The 18,428-nt window shown below is 42.7% G+C and overlaps 1 protein-coding gene across 1 annotated transcript in view; it reads right to left on the bottom strand.

The window, feature by feature from the left end:
• Positions 1-66: 66 nt before the first annotated feature.
• Positions 67-18,428, bottom strand: part of LOC143404181 (myomegalin-like) — a 69,616-nt gene continuing 51,254 nt past the window's right edge. The window contains 15 exon segments of the mRNA XM_076862472.1: positions 67-108; positions 1,876-1,922; positions 2,217-2,355; positions 3,398-3,541; positions 4,526-4,695; positions 4,698-4,751; positions 5,302-5,385; positions 5,388-5,417; positions 7,715-7,954; positions 10,167-10,291; positions 10,881-11,070; positions 12,437-12,556; positions 13,041-13,172; positions 14,347-14,598; positions 16,530-16,715. Coding sequence (XP_076718587.1) covers positions 67-108; positions 1,876-1,922; positions 2,217-2,355; positions 3,398-3,541; positions 4,526-4,695; positions 4,698-4,751; positions 5,302-5,385; positions 5,388-5,417; positions 7,715-7,954; positions 10,167-10,291; positions 10,881-11,070; positions 12,437-12,556; positions 13,041-13,172; positions 14,347-14,598; positions 16,530-16,715 — 1,955 coding nt within the window.

Below are 18,428 nucleotides of genomic sequence, written 5' to 3'. Positions count from 1 at the left end.
ATTCTTCCTGATGCTTTAAGGACCTGTGGTGGCTTTGCTTCTTGTGTGGCTCCTGGAAGGCAAGGGTCACAAGGCTGGAGCACACAGCAGGGCCCTTAGAGATTTCACCTGCAAGCAAACATAAAACAACCCTGTTCAGATGGAACTGTCAGACCCTGCTGACGGCACCCAGAGGCTGGAATGAGGGCAAAGCGTGCAGGAAGCCAGAACATGGCAGGAGGGGATTCAGAGGATGAGCCAGGGGATGCACTGGGTCTGGAGGAGCTTCCAGGTCCCAGCTTAGAGGAAAAGCCTCCCTGTGCACCCGAATTCCTGCTGCCCCAGCCATAGCCCCACTATATGTGGTCAGATCCTACCACTTTCTCTTGATGAGCCAGTTCATGCTACAAGTTATGTGGTCTGAAGAAAAACAAAAAAGTGGGGAGGTTTGCCATCTTCTAGGAAAACTAGTGCTAAGCATGAAACATGCACATGTAGAAACAGCCTGTGGTAGAAAGGAGAAAACATGTTGGGGGAAGTTCACCTATTAAGTGTGTATCCCAGTTTTCTTGAGGAGAATTCAAAGGGGCAGGGATGAGACTATCTAGTCTACTCTTAACAGATGAGGGGGCAGCAGTTCACAGAGGCAAGGGGGCCAGCCAAAGGCACACAGCCAGTTAGTGACAAGCCTGGAGTTAGAGCCCAGGCATCAGGAAGTAGAAAGGGAGGCCTGCACACTGGAGATAGCCAGTGGGATCTGGAGGCTGCTGGGTTACCTTGGCTGGGACATAATAAGGCTGTACAGAGGCAATCTTGTAAGTGTTGTGCTAAAGAGGCTCAGGAAAGAAAGGAATCATCAGAGAAGAACCAAAGGGAATTAGAAAACATGAGCTGGTTAAACCATGGCCCCCCCTAATCACAGTGTGGGAATCAACCCTTTTGGAATATAACTAAGGAAATATTTCCTTTCTTTTTTAATTATCTTATTCGTAGATGGACAAATAAATACCTTTATATTATTTATTTATATGTGGTGCTGAGGATCAAACTCAGTGCCTCATATGTGCTAGGTAAGTGTTCTACCACTGAGCTATGACCCCAGCCTCAATTTAGTAATATTTCTAGGAATATGTTCAACTTCTCTGGTGAAGTTTAATGTTTAAGTTTAAAAGTTTAATTTCTGAGTTTTAAACCAATTAGTGTACATCAAGGTTTTCTTCAAAGTACTAAGTAATAAGCACTTAACATTTAAGTAAATGTAGAGAATGTCTAGCATATATATATATATATATATATATATATATATATATATATTTAAAAAAATCTCTTGCCTTAAGATTCAGTGTTTATTTATCATCAAATTTTATTTTATTTTAGATCAATGAGACCAAGTGGATTTTTTATCATGTTTTTTAAAGAAAAAAATGTGTCAAAATCTTAACATAATATTTTGCACTAAAGTCAATTTATAAGGTTGTGCCTTACTCTGCTTTATCATAAAGTAGTTTAGGAAAGTCCAGAATGCCCAAATGGCCTAAAGACCCCTGTACAGATAACTAATTCTCAGAACAACCTGCAAATGTCTCTGTCCTCAAGAACCAACTGAACTACATTTCTCCTGGCTCCTTGTTTAATTGACGTCAAGGAGGAAAAATTGTAATGAAAAAGGAGAGATGATGACAAGGGAAAAACAAGGGCAGGGAAGGGAACTGAGTGGGGAGAAGTGACAGGATGGAATCCTAACAGGAGGCTAACTAGGAGCTAGGACCAATCAAGTGGACCAGATATCTCCTCTGGAAGGAGAAAGAAGGTCAGGGTCACCTACAGACCTGATGATAGACAGTGGTGTGTTAGAGGCAGGTTCTTTGGTTCTGACAGGTGTAATCGTTTCCTTACCTCCAAATTAGTCCTTGCCTTCTTCAAAACATCATGTGTCCTGGTCACTGAAACAACAAAGCAGCCCCATAAAGCAGGAATTACCAGCTGGGCCCTACTTGTTGGGCATGTGTGTTCTAAAGCATTTTCTTCTGACCCCTCAATCATGGCCTCTTGCTGACTCCTTCCTTCCCTCCCTTTGCACCCACAATTACTCATGGCACAGGAGGTTGGGCCCAGTGCATCAGACTCTCCCCTCCCAACATTCCAGTGCCTCTGTGGTCACTGTTCATCTGCAGCACAGTGGGGCATCTGCAAGACCCCCCCTTTTCTCTGTTGCTCCACAGCTCAGGGGCACCTACACTGGTTGATGATGAACTGCTCCATGTTCTCCTTCTGCTGGTTGGCAGTCTTCAGACACTCAGCTGTGCTCTGAAGGAGCTTCTCCTGTTTGGATACTTGGGCTCGCAGATCCAGTAGCTCCCTTTCCATTGATTCATCCTTGGGAAGAAGGACAGGGTCTCAGACAAAAGTATGGAGACCAAAAGCATCCAGTGCTTTGTGGTTCCTACCAATTGGAAGCAGAACTCTATAATCTTCTCAACACTCTCTGGAGTATGTTCTCTCCATTACAGCCTCTTGATCCTCCAGTTCAGGATAGTTTAGGAAGAGGCCACAGGTAAGAATGTTGAAAACATGAAAGCCCCCAGACTAGCACAGGTCTACTGTCCTGTGGTCAAGGAGACCCTGACCCCAGACTGGCAGAAAACCCCAATTGTGAATATGACCTCCAATTCAGTCCTTGTAAAAGTTCTATCTCATCCTTCCCCCATCCATACAAGATTTGGAATTTCAGAGATATGATGTATGGGACACAGGGCTGCCCTGAAGACAGTGTGTAAGTCTCTAAATATCTGTACAAATGTGAAGATGGTAAAGCACCTTCCCTGGAATTAGCAGTTGGTTCCCAAAAGATAACAGCAATATTTGTCTGGAACTTGAATATCTAGGAAGGGGATCCAGATGTGGGACCACTCCAGGCTTAGCAATAAGAGCCAGCCTGAGATCACAGCAGATCCTGGGGTTGGGGGCTAGGGGCTGTGGGGGGACCCTGGCACAGAGATGATAATTTAAAAAGATATGTTGGGATTCTAGGAGCATGACCACAAGAAGCTTCAGGCTCATGGTGCTATCCTCTGATCTTTTGACCAAGGAGACTTGAGGGGGAGAGAAACTTCAAAAGGCCCCTGAATTTCAGTTCACTCAAACTTCAGTTATAGTTCTTCCATTTTTTTTTTCTTTCTCCTCTTTGATTTCTGATCTTGGAGGCTGGAGTATAAGGAGGAGGTAAGGTAATCAGAGATGCCATGAAAGCAACTGCCATGGATCAGGGGTTTCCCTCCAGGATGCTCCCCTAAGGTTGTGCCCATATTAATTTCCCATGTGGTTCCTGACCCTCGGAAAGCTGTGGGACTAAGGAGACAGAACCATACCAGAAACTGAAGAGCAGTATTTGAAATGAAAGAAGACATTAGTCTCTTACTGCTTTGCCAGGCAGTGCAGGGCCTTGGGAACTTGGCACGGCCACTCGCCACAACATGGTCAGGAGGGAGGCTGACTCTTCTAGGGTGTGGTGTAGGGCACTGAGATTTCTGCGTAGCTCACGGACTCCTTTGTTGCCTGGTGCCTGTGGAAAGGGGGAAGGGAACCATGGACAAAATTCAATCTGAGATATCTCAGGGCCCAAGATATTGCAGGCCTGTACAGGTCTTAAGGTTGCTTCCTTTTAAGTGAGGCACAAAACATGGGATGCTTGAACCTATAAAACCCTGGTTCATCCCTGTGAGGTCCCAGGACTGAAGTGCTGCTCCCTTTACCTGGAATGCCTCCTCCCACCTGGACACCCTATAAGGCTGTCAAAGCACATTCCCATGTCATGTCCTCTATAGACCTGTTACCTTCCTTTCCTGCAACAAAAGACCCTTCTGCATTGGTCCATTCAAGGCACAAGAGGTGGCTTCTCACATTGTGCTCTTGGCACCTTAGTTTGCTTATCAACAGAGGTCTGTGTCTTGTCCTCGAGGCCAGGCTCTCTGGAGGCAGGGCTGTGTCTATTCATCTATGGGTCTCTGATGGCTTGGCATAGTCACTGATCCTTGGTCTCCCTCAACAGTAAAGTACTCTGAGAAGCACTGCTTCCCAGCCTTTGTTCTGCCTCAACAAATACCACAGTGTCCCACTTCTTACCCTTTCCACACACAAGGTCCTTAAGGACGCAAATTCCTCAGCATCTGTCCATCTGATTGATTTTAAGTGGGCCAGCATGGGCCACCATGACTGTAACAGGTAATAACTACCAGAGGGTGCTGAGTTCAACACAACATCACACGAATGTCAATACTTAACAAATGCACTACTGAGGATGGTGACAATGTTGCATAGACTTCTCTGGGGCTCTAAGGAAGAATATCTAGTTGGCCTTCTCTACAACAGAATAGAACTTAGAATGAATCAAGAGAAAGGGAAGCAAGGGCTTGGCTAGAATAACTGGAAGATGATTTCTCTGTCATTGGGAGATGCAGGCCACAAAAATAAATAGTGGAGAAGGAAGTAGAACTAAGGACAAAGGACACAAAGAAAGGGTGAACCCAGGAAGTGCAGGTGTGACTACCTCTGAGCTCTGAGATTCAAGGCCCAGGATGTTGCATGTGGGTCTCAGGAGAGACAGGATCTTTTGCACCAGCTGTTTTCCCTCCTCAATCTGCTCCCTGAGAGCAGTATAGTCATCGATGTGGCCTATGACATGGCGGCCATTTTTGTTGGCAAAGGAGCCATCTGTACATCACCCTCCAGCTTGGGAGAGTTCTTCATTCCTTGAGGAGCATCTGATTCCAGCTCTGTAAAAGAAAACCAGGATAATATAGGATCTGTTGTTATTCATAATGATACCCTCAGTTCCAGCCAATGCAAAGAGACAGTGAAAGGATCAAGAAAGGCAGCCTTCAAAAATGCAGGATGGGTCAAGTCCATAGAGACCTTCTGGTTTCTTTATTTTTATAATCTTTCTTACATCATTGTATAATAAACTTGCTAGAAGACAGATTTTATCTTTATTGACAAGTGGACTATTCAGGACAAACAGTATTATAAACCTGAAAAATTTATGAATAGAAAAGGCACAGACAAGTAAATCAGCGGGACACAGCACATATATGAATGGAGAGATTACAGGCCAATGATGCAAACAGAACAACAGGACAACTGTGGGACGAAGAAGAAGAATGAAAAGAAAGGCAGCCACAGAAGATTCAATGAATAGGACTGAAGGTTTTGTGGCATGCAGAGAAAATTTTCTAAATTCAGATATTATACTTAAAGAGAACCAACAGTTATTTGCATTAATAATTTTCCATCATGGTGTCTGAGCCATTTAGTTGCCATATTTACCATTTTTCCAGGTGACAATGGCAGTGTCTGAGCCAGGAGAAGAGGAAGAAGAGCTGGGAAGGATCAGAGCAGGAGAATTAATGCAATATCACGAACTGGAGGGGAAGTAACTGAATCTAGGGAGTAAAGACAATCACAATTTTCAGAACCCCTGGAAAATTCTGCACCCCAAATCATGCACAGCCTAGTCTTTACCACCCAAGTCTATGTTGACAGGACTCCCCTTTCACACATTAGCATCCATATGCCACATTGAAAAGCAAAAGCCAACAATCAGTTCGCTTGGTATGTTTCCATTATTCAGGAAAATAAGTGTAACTTCCCATTTAAAAACTTGTTAGATACAATTTTTAAAAAATATTTATTTTATTTATTTGTATGTGGTGCTGAGAATTGAACCCAGTGCCTCACACATGCTAGGCAAACACTCTGCCACTGAGCCATACCCCCAGCCCATTGTTAGATATCATTTTATAAACCCAATCCTGAGTAGAATTTTGTATGTGCTATTTTGTATAATGCATAAATGTATGCATACATATGTTAAAATGTTAATCAAAGGTAGTGGTACAACTCAGTGATAGACTGCTTGCGTACTATGCACAAGGCCCTCGGTTTGTTTTTTTAATTTTTTTTTATTTGTTTATTATTATGTGGTACTGAGAATTGAACCCAGTGCCTCACACTTGTGAGGCAAGCGCTCTACCACTGATCTACAGCTACAGCCTCCTTGTTTTTTTTTTTGTTGTTGTTTGTTTGTTTTTTGGTGCTGGGGATCAACCCCAGGGCTTTGTACATGCAAGGCAAGCACTCTACCAACCGAGCTATATCCCCAGCCCCAAGGCCCTGGGTTTGATTCCCTAGTACTGCAAAAAGAGAAAATAAAATTGATAAAAAACGTGAAATATCAAAAAAAAAAAAAGACAGGAAGGTAGTGCTAGGGGAAATGTGGGTCAGAGTGAGGTTTCCAGCTCAGGTCTCTGGGGACTGGGAGGAAGAAGGGACTAAACCATGGGGCTGCATCTCAGCTGGTACAAGGGAAAACACTAAGAGGGGAAACTTGGTTATAGGCAAGAGGATGGGGCAGAAGTGGATGTCTGTCACCTAGAATGAACATGCCTGCCACCCAGTACTTTCCCATGACTTAAAACCATGCCCATCATGACAGCCCCATAAGGGTGAAACAGACATTCAATAAATGCTGAGAAGTTGATGCCAACTGAGTATAGTACTTAGCAGTCCATAGATATTTCTTACTTGATGGTCACAACAAGTCCATGTAATTGTCCCTTTCATTTGACAATTGAGGTCATAGTTTCATAAATGAGTATTTACCAAAAAAGGAAAAAATAAAGATTAACTTGACTCAGTAACATCAGACAGGAGAGTTTGAAAGCTCAGCCTTATGGAAACCTGAGCATCAGTGATTCTTGATTAGAATAAAATTGGAGATATGGCCATGCAGGTGAGTGGAGAGAGTGGGTTAAATGATACATCAAAAGTAAAAACAGAAGAAGATGTAGAAGTTGAATGATGTGTCAAGAGCTTAGGTATGAGAGATCTGTTAACTTTTAATTAAAGTGAGGAAAGCAAAACTGAGACTAGATATTGAAGAGAGTAATACAGATCTGATGAACATGTGTATTTACATGCAGGCAAGAGGAAGGGGCAGAAGTAGATGTCTGTCACCTGGAATGATCGTGCTTGCCACCCAGTACTTTCCCATAGCCCTGGTTTTCTTAGGGACAGGAGTATCTTGCCACATGCCAAGTTCCCCCAGATGAAGGAAAGGGCCACTCTAGAAAGTGTGGCAAGGTCTGTGATACTGAGATAGAGTCTGGTAAGGTGCAAAAAGATACAGACTGGGAATCAAAATATCTGGTCCTAACCTGATTTTGTCCCTAAATTTTATAAACCCTAGCTTGTCCATTAATATCTCAATGCCCCAGTTTTCTCATGTACTTCAGAGGAAATTAAATATTTGAAAATGCTTGGTAAATTGTAAGGGACTACACAAATACAAGGAATAGATGTTAACATATATAGCTGATAATTATTGAGCAATTCTTATTGTGCCAGACACTTGAAAATGATTTAATTCAATGCTCCAGATAACCATACATGGTATATATTTTATATTATTACCATCTGCAAGTTGAGGAAACCAAGGCTTCAACACTTCATTGTTTAAACACATTGCCCAAAGCAAACCACCTATAATGGTAAACGCAGACTCTGGAGACAGGTCTGACTCTAAATCCCATGCTCTCAGGACACCATATTAAATTAAAGCCTCTCCAATTTGAGAACTTGACCCTAAGGAACCTAAGAGAAGCAAGAGTATCCCTTCCACTGCACACATATTGGTATCACCCCACTGGCTAAGGGCTTCTTGATTCTTTGCCCTTCCTACCTTGAAAGAGTGACTGCTTATTTCCAGAGTCAGGGTTGGCTGGGAAGTTCTGGCTCATGGTGGAGGGGCTGAGGCTGCCTTTGCCAGTATCACCATCTAACTGCTGCTCCAGCTGTAGCCGCAGGCAATTGTTCACCTGAATGCTCTGTTCTAGTTGCCCTCTCAGAGCTCGTATCTCTGCCACCAAGTGGTTCAAGTTACTGTTCAAAGGAACTTGGTAACAGCCATCCAGGCTGAAAGCTGAAAGAAGAGACAAGAGGGGTTTGGTTGCATTGGCCCATTTTTTACAAGCACTTATGAGAATACTGTTCTATGACATTCCTTTCTGCCAAGGACCTTACTGTAATCTCAGGGACTTGGGCAGCAAATTTGTGGTAGAGATGTTAATCATTCCTGTGTAGCCCCTGGGACACACCAAGGTGACACATTTTCAGTCTGAAATTTTCCGAGGTTCAAAATACCCCCATGTACTTAAAGGCATTTGATTGGCAGACAATAACAAATCTGTTATCTCACCTCCATATTAACCTTAGTTCTGCAGCTGGAGAGCTGGATCCTCCAAGGCAGGAGGTCAGCACTCAACTAGAGAAGGGTAGGGGCTGAGGGAGAAGATTTGATCACCTCTGCACTCAGAAATCAAAGAGGGAGAGGAGGAATGCACCAGGACTTTTGTGAAAATGGGAGTCAAGTACTTTAGACAGGGGTCCTAACAAAGTGAATTTTTCAGCTTCTCTATGGTTTTCATTTCTACTTACCATACATATTTGTACATACTATAATGAAAAGATCTCAGAAATATTTTACCTTAAAGCCAAATATATACATATATATGTATACTTTTTAAAATTTTTTTAGTTGCATAGGGACACAATAACTTTATTTTATTTGTTTATTTTTATATGGTGCTGGGGATCAAAACCCATGCTTAACACATGCTAGGCAAGCACTCTACCACTAAGCCACAACCCAAGCCCAAAGCCAAATATATTTTAAAAGACTGAATTGGTTTTGATTTCTAGCAAGGCAAGAGGGTGCATATACCATGCAAGAGGGTGCCTTGAATTACTCGCACCAAATTGCATCTGGCCCACAGCTATTTACCCGTCAAGTGATTATTTGAAGACTATAAATGTCCTCTTGTCACTCAGTTAAGGAATATATGAAAAAGCTTTTAAATGTCCTCTTGTCACTCAGTTAAAGAATATATGAAAAAGCTTTTAATTCAATTTTAATTCTTATTGGATTTTGGAATTAAAAATAAGGAATTTTGGAGTTGTTGTGGCAGCAGCTTTGTAATAAATCCTAAAAGACCCATGAACAGAAGGAATGGAATGAAAGGGGAAGTGGTTTAGGATCAAGTGGCTTTAGAAACTAATCCAAAGTTTCTATCACACGCCTCCCTTTCTCTCCCTAGATCCAAATTCCCACTAAGTTTTGCTTATTGTCAGTATTTTTTTATGAAACATTTTTTCATGTGTCCTTCTTTATCTTCCCAAGCACCTTATATTAAGCTCTCACTTTTTAAAGCTCCCCAAATTATTTAGCCATCCAAGAGGTTTTTTAGATTCTAATGTCTCTAAAATGTCCCACCAGACTTAACATCTTAAAATTCTGTTTTCATTACATACTTTCTTTCATTGAAAAAGAAAAAAGCATAGTTATTTCCATTGTATATAAACCTCTATGCTGAATTATGGGTTTTCTATCAACTGGTGTCTCTCATTCCATTAATCTGATTTCTTACTCCTCCAATCAAGCTTCTCCTATAGACAGGCTGGTCTCTCCTCTGACCCAACATTCACATTGGCTTTGTACATTTGCTATTCTCTCAGCCTGGTAAGGCCCCTATGCTTCAAGTTCTAGTTCATTTTCCCCTTTTAGTAAACTAGGAAACTAAATCCAGTTTTAAGAAAATTCAAATGTGCCTTCTTCATCTAAAGAAGACAAATAGGGAAATATACCAAAATTCTGAAATACTAGATTATTATTTCAGCAGGTGGAAAAAGTCCTCAATAAAAATGCTAATATTTAAAATCAGGCTTGAAATTTTAAGCTTTCGAAGGTATTTTTAAAAGCCAATTATATACATATATATGTATACTTAAAATTTTTTTTTTAGTTGCAGATGGACACAATTACTTTTGTTTTATATCTCTTAATTTTCCCATGGTGAGTTGGGGGGTCAGGATTAAGGTAAAGTAGGATGGCTGCATGGGCTGTCATTATATATTATTTATAATATTTAAGACCTTCACAAATGATGATAGCACCAGAATAGTTCTTTGCATTAAAAACATGGTATAATCTCACGTTAATTAATTTGTTTCTAGCTACCTAAGTAGGTGAAGTTTGATTCTTGTGGCCTATTGTGAGGGTACCCAGACTGAATCTTGCCCATGCCACTAATGTCTCGTGTTTGGGCTTTAAGAGGAGAGGGAGAAGAAAAACATACCTTTTAGTCCTTTTTTAGAATTTCCATAAAGTGCCTCATAGATCTGTAGCTCCGATTGCAGGGACTGGAAGAGCTGTTGTTTCTCTTCACACTGCTGCTGCAGGAGGGCCAGCTTGTGTTGCAGTCTTCCAGGGAGAAGCAAGAGCCACTGAGCTTGCAGGGCTGCTCAGCCATACTTGTGCAATACACTATGAGCCAACATTTGCTTCCTAGAGTTTTAGCTCTAGACATCCTCTCAGGGATCAGGAAGACCATCTCCTTTACTTTATAGACATAGAAGCAGAGCCTGGGTCAGGTAAAGTAACTTGCTGTGATGCAGCATTAGTTACCTAAGCTAGGACCAGGACAGACACACCAGCATAGTGTCTTCACTAGACCCCCAGTGCTCTTCATGCTGACAGGTAGTTGTGGAGCCTGTGTTTTGGATGAACATCACTCAAACTTGTGCTGCTGAGGCAGCTTCTGGGTAAAGGTGAAAGTAATGTCCTGTATCTAATTGACAGCATGGGAATGGTCTTTCTCCAGTCTCTGGTACATGCAAGTCTTATGCAACTCCACTTTGGAGCGCAAAAGGTATCCCTAGAGAGGCCCTCCTCTGCTCAAATTCACCCAGGAAGCAGGAATAGCAGATGGGAAACCAGGCTTCCCAAAGAGGACACTACTGTCTTGCCAATATAACTTATAAATCTGAAAATAGGGCCCCCTTCCCCGTACCTGGAGTCATTTTCCTGGAGGGACAGACGTTCCTCCCTGAAGTGCAAGATCTCCTGTTGCTTCTCCTGCAGGTCTTCTAGAAGCTGATGCCACTCCACCTTTTGCTGCTCCAGCTCCTTTTCCAGCTCTTGAAGGCAGGATCAAGAGGAGAACAGAGCCTCCCTTAGGCATTCTGTTTCCTGTGAGTGCCCTAGTGGGCAGAACAACAGGTATGGGGTCAAAGCTCAGTAGGGAGATGAGCCCAAGTGCACCAATCAAAACCAAGGTAAGGCATAGGGGCAGAGTTTGGCTTACTGTACCCATACATGCTAAAGTCCGGTATACCTCCATTTTTGCAGTGCCTGATTCTCTCATTTAGTATGGCCTCCCTCACTCTGAAAGTAGATATTCTGGTATCTAAAGCTTACCATTTATTGTCTGTTCAACAATCTACCTCAAGTTTGCCAAAGATCAACATCAAGATTTCTTGACCATGGTTTTTAGAATATATTTTTTCATCATTTTGAAAATTGGGACAGTGTTTTTGGTGGGGCCAGCAGCATCTGATCACAAATTTTCAAATATGATTGATAGGAACCCTGAGAATAAGGCTGGATGTTCAGTCAGTCCTCTGAAGTGGAACTTGCCTGGGCCTAGCAAACAGTACTCATTTAAATCTCTACTCTCTTCTCACTGGTAAGGTCTGTTCTATTCTTTCCGAATATGCAATGATAGTTTAGTCACTCTTCCTTCTCTCTTAACTATTAACTTTGTTATCTTCCCCAAGCAGGACCCTTTCTCTGAAGTATGCTTCAGAGTGACTAATTAAGGAATTATCTCTTGAAGCCTTTGACTTCCTCAAGCATTTCTTCATTCTGGATTTATTCCTCTCAGAAACTATTTTTAGACTTTTTATAGATATTTAAGAAATATCTATAAACAAAAAGAATTTTTGATGGTTATACATTGATTTTATTGGGTCAATTAACTAAATTAGGTGCCTTCCAGGTCACATGAGAAATGACACTTACCCATAGATGCCCATCAAATACAGTTGGGAGAGTTATGGAGAACATTTGCTAGTACTTCCTGACACAGAAGTGTAGGACTGCCTATCAGAGAGCAGCGTGAAATGTATAGTGAGGGGATGTGATGAGGTGACAGAAGAACAGATGAGGGACACACTGCTGGAGTTCAGTGTGGAGAAATGTGACAGGAAACACACACACACACACACACACACACACATTTCTTCTTTTCAAGGGTTCAAACCAGCTGTGAATGGGAGGAGGTAGAGTAAATCTCAAACTGATAACCAGTTTGAAAGTTAGTGACTCTGGACCTCTGTAGGTGGACTTCACAGAAGTGATGGACTTCTTGGGAGGGCCATGGTCGGGACCTCTTAGGAAGCAGCCCTTTGTAGAGTGAGAATGGCTAGGAGAATCTTGAATTGGTAGATTAACAGCTTAATAGCTGTTATCTCGGCCTTCTTTTCTTTGCTTCTCCAATTGGTGACTGCTGTGGCCAGGGAAGAAAGAGACATGGGTGTTACCAGCTTGTGATTTTTGTCCACTCACCTCTGGAAACATGACTCAGCTGAGCTTGAAGGCTCCGGTTTTCTTCCCTGAGGGCTCTGTTCTCATTGTAGAGCTGAGGCATAGATTCCAGGCTCTGACTATAGAAGTGAGAGGTGGATCCTGTCCAGGGAAACATACATTTGAGTTACAGATACTTCCAAAAGTTTGCCATTCTGTATCTCCCAGAGATCTTTTGTCCCAACCCAGCAGAAAGCTCCCAAAACTCTAAGTGCCAGCAGCTCAGAGGAAAAGCACTGGGAGAGAGAAGAAATAGTGGGGGAAGGCCCTTATAGATCAGGTTTTACCACATGCCAATCACAGGGACACACAGAATCAGTAGGCAGCATGTAAGGAGATGAAGTATGATGTGAGAAATAAGTAGACTCTGGGGACTAGACCTAGTTCGGCCTGGAGGAAAGTTATTCTCTAAGCTCAGATACATTCATGAAGTAGGATAATAATGCTTAGCCATCTCCCTTGCTGGACAGTCTGTACTGAAGGAAAGTATACCAAAGGGTTTGAAAACTGAAACTCTGCCAAAGGGCATTTTCTTCAAAAGTTTCCTAAATACATCCAGAAACAGGAAGAGCTGGGCCTTCCCTACCACTGTCACGGGCAGTGGAACTGAGCCGGTGTTCCAGCTGCTCCCACAGGCGGTCATTGATGCAGATGGACTCTTCCAGCCGCTGGCGCAGTTTCCGGATTTCACCAAGATGCTCTTCCAGTAGGTCAGCCCCTGCATCATATCACCAGGACATGGAGAGAAGTAGGAAATGAGCGTCCTGGTTACTAGGAAGAATGGGAGATGGATCAGCCTCAGCATGACCCCTAAAAATCACCATCCTTCTGCCAACTTCCTTCTCTCACATGGACACCAAGGGGACACAGGTAACTTTATTTAAAGAGTAAATGGGCTTTCAAGCGCAGAATGGTCCTTTGCTAAGGAAACCCCATGGGCTCTCTCTCACACAGAGGTCTGGTAAAGTTCCACATGATTTAGAAAAATAACTGACAAATCTGGTTAGAGCTTGCCTACCATCGGGAAAGGCCTGGCCACCACCTGGTGTGGCTTTGAGGATGATAGAAAGTCCTCACTCTGACTTTCTTCTAATGCCTTTATTCTTACTGATATTATGACTGAACAATTTTTAGCATAGTCCTCCAATCCTTAGAGAGAAGGCCTAAATTAAAAGCACATGACCTTCAATTTATCCCATGTGGTTAATGACCCAAACTAAAACCTTCCCTCAAATCACTTTTAATATGGTGGGAAAAGCAGGAGAGCCTGCATAGATTGAGGGATCTGAAGATGGATTAGAGAGGAGAAAGGAGCAACCCCAAGGAAAGAAAAAGGATGCAGAAAAGAAAAGTGGAAGAGATGCTAAGAATAGACCGTATCAACTATACCATTTTGTTTGGGGCTCAATCTTTTTCTGAGAATTATAACATCTTACTGTTGGAACTGAGCTGTGTTCCTGTATCCACCTGCTTGGTTCTACCCCTCCACTTGATGTGACTGGTTTTTGTGTACAATACATATGTTTGGGTGGGGATTTCATAAAATTCATGACTGACAGAAGAAAATACCTGTGAACATCTGCCTGGCCATCTAGAAGGGTCTAAAAGAGTGGGCTGCAAAGAGGTCAGGTTCAATGAAGGAGAACAACATGTGTGAGAGCACAGGGGATGGGTCACTGACTTTTTAATAGCCCTGCAGAGCACCAAAACCCTCTGCAGGGCGAAAGAAAGGGTGTACTTAGAAAGGATGTGGTACTGAGACTGCTCTTTGATCATATTCCTACTCTGGGAGCCAGGAGTTGGGGAGGAGTGAAGAAGCCCTGCCCAGGTAGGAGAGGAGCAAACCAAATGCTCTTCCTTTAAAAGGCCAAGACTCTCAGCTTTGTGTTTACCTGTGGGTTTGGAGTTAAGCTGACACACTGAAGAACCTGAAGAGATGTCCCCAAAGACACTCCCTTTCTGAGGTCTCATGACATCCCACTGGCCATTGCTACCCAGGTATCCAGGATCCAGGATTCTGCCCAATTCCATGGCACCCCTCATTGGAGAGTGGGACTGGGCAGGGTTGAGGTAGTGGGAAGAGCTGGTTTATGAATGGCTGCCTGGCAACGTGGCTGTGGAAGCTGGAGGAACACTGCTGGCACCTGCAGAAAGAAACATGAGTGAGAAACCAATAGGGTATCGGAAGGGAAGGATCAGCAAGGAATTCTGTGATTACTAAGAATGGAGATTACCAGGGGCCATGTGGATCTTCAGAGGTCACATCCACTGTGAGACACCAATGGCATAAAGACCTAGAGGGGATAACTTGCACCCTTTGTATTTCTTAGCATGAGACACCAATAGAAAAGGATGGATAAAGTAACCTGAATCACCTTTGTATACAAGGAAAAGTCCAGTGACCCTATTCGTGGCTCCTACTATAATTCTTCATGATAGAGTATAGGAAGTTTCCTGAGAAGTTCCAGAAATAGGACTTACTCTCAAAGTTAGGGGTCAGAGCATGATGGGATGTAGGATTGAATATCCCTGAGAACAGGAATATTTGCCTATGAATATTTGCTGTCCCTGCTAGCCAGTAAATCTTTCTATTCCTCCTTTGGAGTTTTCAGAGGAGAAAGAGGACACAAAACCCAGCAAGACAAGGCAACTCAATTCCTCTAGACTAATGAACCCTATTGTGAGCCGGAGAAAACCCTAAGTAAGGCAAGTTGTGATTTGGATCCCCTCCAACATGATTCAAGGAACTGAAAGGTGTCACCATACCTGCCCAAAGACCAATGAACCCATTCCAAGGAGGGAGGCCTGACCTTGTATTGCATGAACTGATGTCTCCATATGTCCTATTAAACCACAGGGCTTCCACTTGAGCCCTTGAAGCAGAGGTAAGAAGTTGGGTGACTTTAAAAACTATAAAATTCTGCCTATATCGCCTATTTCTGGCCATAATAAGGGAGCTTCTGAAGGTAAGACCCTTTGAGTTTCATCTTTGCTTCTGTGTTTAAAAAAAGAAATAAAAGAAAAAGTTTGACATGGGAAAGAGGGGAGAAAACGTGGGCAGGGCCATAATTTAGAAAATTCAGAAGACTGCTTTCTTCCAAGGATTATCACCATGGGCAGCAGAACAGACATTCATCTCCCCCTAAACAAACAGGAGTGAGTTCATCATTTCCTTCAATCAATCCAAACTTCTAAGAGGGGTTAATGCAATTATCACTTGACAGTTTTACCCCCAATTTTTCTAGTTGTTCTTTAAAGCACTATTAGTGAGTAAATTCATTGTATGAAGGGTTTTTCCCCCTCTTTTTTCCTAAACCCAAAGTATGATTTGGGTTTAGGAAACACACACACACACACACACACACAGACACACACAAAAATAAATAAAATAAAATTTATGATGAGGCATCCAGCCCATAAATATATCAAACTGTTTTCTAAAAGTTGACTGTACACAGCCTATAAATTATGTGACTATATAAGATGAACTATCTTTGGGAGTCAGAGGACAGAATTCACAATCAGACATGATGACCTGTGTTTATGATTCCAGCTGCCCTGGAACAGAAAAAGGGCCTCTGTTACTTCTGCTTTTGAATCCTTCTGCCACCACCCTTTTTCCTTGAGCTCATAATGTCAAGAACTAAACTTGATTAAAATAATTTCACAGTAGAATATAAGAGCCCCACAAAGGAGTCCATCCATATATGTGGCCACCTTTTTTATTGTCATGTTAACCCTAAGAGGACAAAACAAAATCTTTCTCCCATTCCATACCAGTAAATACTTCTCCCAGCTGTCCGGATTCTGCACATGTGATGGTACCCATCCTGTCAAAAGTGTGTGAGCACTAGGTCTAGATCTTCCTGAACATATCCTATAACTGATGTGACACACACCAGAAAGACAAAAGCAAATGCATTTCAAAATAAGCAAGCAGAGCCTTCCCTCCCTCTTCCATTTATAGCATGTGCCACTGTTTGTTTTCCAACTTCACTATCAAGCCAAAGCCATGCAGAGCAACACAATGTGAGACTGCCACTCGCAAGCACACAAGGGCAGCAGTTGTGCTCACTTTCTCCCAACTGCTTCTGCAGCATCTGCAGCTCCTGTTGAGCCTCAGCCAAGGACACCACTGGTGTCTCACAGCAGCCAAGGAAGGGAGGACCAAGGGGGCTGAAGGGCAGGAAACTGGATGGAGCTGAGGGCAATGGAGCCTGGGGGAGGCTAACCGGCTTGGGTATGGAGTTAAAATGAAAGCCTAGAAACAGAAAGTTAGGGAGAAAGGAGACAATATCATTAGAGAGAAAGTGAGAGAAAAGCATGGGTAAAAGATTGAGAAGGTGAAATAATTCCCTGACCAGATACCAACTGGTAGAGTGGCTTACACTTAATGAGGTGCAGGCTGAGCCGGCCAAGAGTGACCTTTGCTCCAGAGAGGTTGACCCAGCTGACCTCTCCTCCTTCTCCCCTGCCAGAGCTGTCTCATATATATGTTTTTGCTCATCTTGAAATCAATTGGCTACAGAAGGCAAGGGGCCATTACTAACCGTCACCCATGTCAAAATGGCTATGCCCCAAAGACCTCAAGGGCCACTGGGTGTTATTCCCAGCATGTATCAGTCCTTGACTCTGGGAGTGATTCTTCCTACACCTACACTTCCTCTTCTGAAAGCATCAGGGTCCATTTGAGGAAGGCAGGAGTTGATAGGGCCGTCAGGAAATTGGCATTACTAGTACATGGAGTTCAAGATTTTGATGGAAACAAATGTCAGAAACCCAAATCAGCATCTGCTTTCACCAGAGGAAAAACAGAAGCCTTTATTCAGTGGCTTACAAATTTGTCTGGGCACTAGAACTACTTAGGACAAACTCATAATACATGCAGATTCTTCAGTCCTTAATGCAGAGCTACAGAATCATGAACAGGGTTTGGAAATCATGAGCAGGGTTTGGAAATTTTCACTTTGAGAAATCTCCAGGTGATCTTTATGCTGCCCATTGATAGCCTGGTTTTTGTGAACCCTGGGAAGTTCCAATGTTTGCCTCTGTTTCTTCTTTACTAAAAATAGGTAGAGGGCAGATATCCAATGGAAGGACCAGAAACTGAGACTGCCCTGTAGAGAATGTCTAATGTAGAAGACAAGACAATGGTTACATTCTAAAACTCATTCACTGCCCCATGAGGCTGACATCATGACAAAGAAATACTGCAAAGACACCCAAACTGCCAAGTAGCACAGCTCAGGCCTCTTATGGAAAAAGTCTTTTGATTTTTAAAGCCCCTGGCTTTCTGCTCTGTGAACTGAGCATTTAAGCAGATATCTATAGTTCTGGGTAAAAAGTTTTCCCCCATGATCTCCTGGTCTAGCTGGTACATACTCTGGCTCAGAAACTCTGTGCCCAGTCTCAGGTTAGGGACACCTTTCTTCCTCAGAAGAGAGGAGGGTGGCAAAAGAAAGCAATGTGCTTCCTGGGAGAATCCCTATCCATGTCAGACTACACTGAAGGCAGCTATCCAGGTGTGTAGGGCAGGAGGTAAAGACAAGACTGGCTCTTTCCCTGCCAACCCTTGTGTAGAGCTATGAGTGAACAATGTAGCCTCTGGCAACTGTGCTGAGACATAGAAGTGAAATGTACCCATCTAGTTGCCCCCAGGATATATACCCCACGTACAAATCAAGGCCTAGTAATACATTCACAAATCCAGGAATGATAGTATAAAATAAACAGAATTTAGTCACAAAGTAAGCCATGCCACCCATTACACAGGGCCACTGTGAAGAATACATGGGTAACATGTATACAGGATCAGTAAATGGGAATTTCTTTCTGTTCTTTGATTGTAATCCTGTAAGAAAATTTTGCCTCTTTGTTCCCCAGGCTAAACAAAAGAAAGAAATAAAAATGTTTATTTAAAATTATTAGCTAACTATTGATCAGAATTGGTATGCTGATCAAATCTTGTCATGGA

This window comes from Callospermophilus lateralis, chromosome 7 (assembly GCF_048772815.1).
Source record: "Callospermophilus lateralis isolate mCalLat2 chromosome 7, mCalLat2.hap1, whole genome shotgun sequence".
NCBI classification, from domain to species: domain Eukaryota; kingdom Metazoa; phylum Chordata; class Mammalia; order Rodentia; family Sciuridae; genus Callospermophilus; species Callospermophilus lateralis.
Note: the sequence above shows the minus strand (reverse complement) of the source record. Positions and strands in the feature narration are given on the sequence as shown.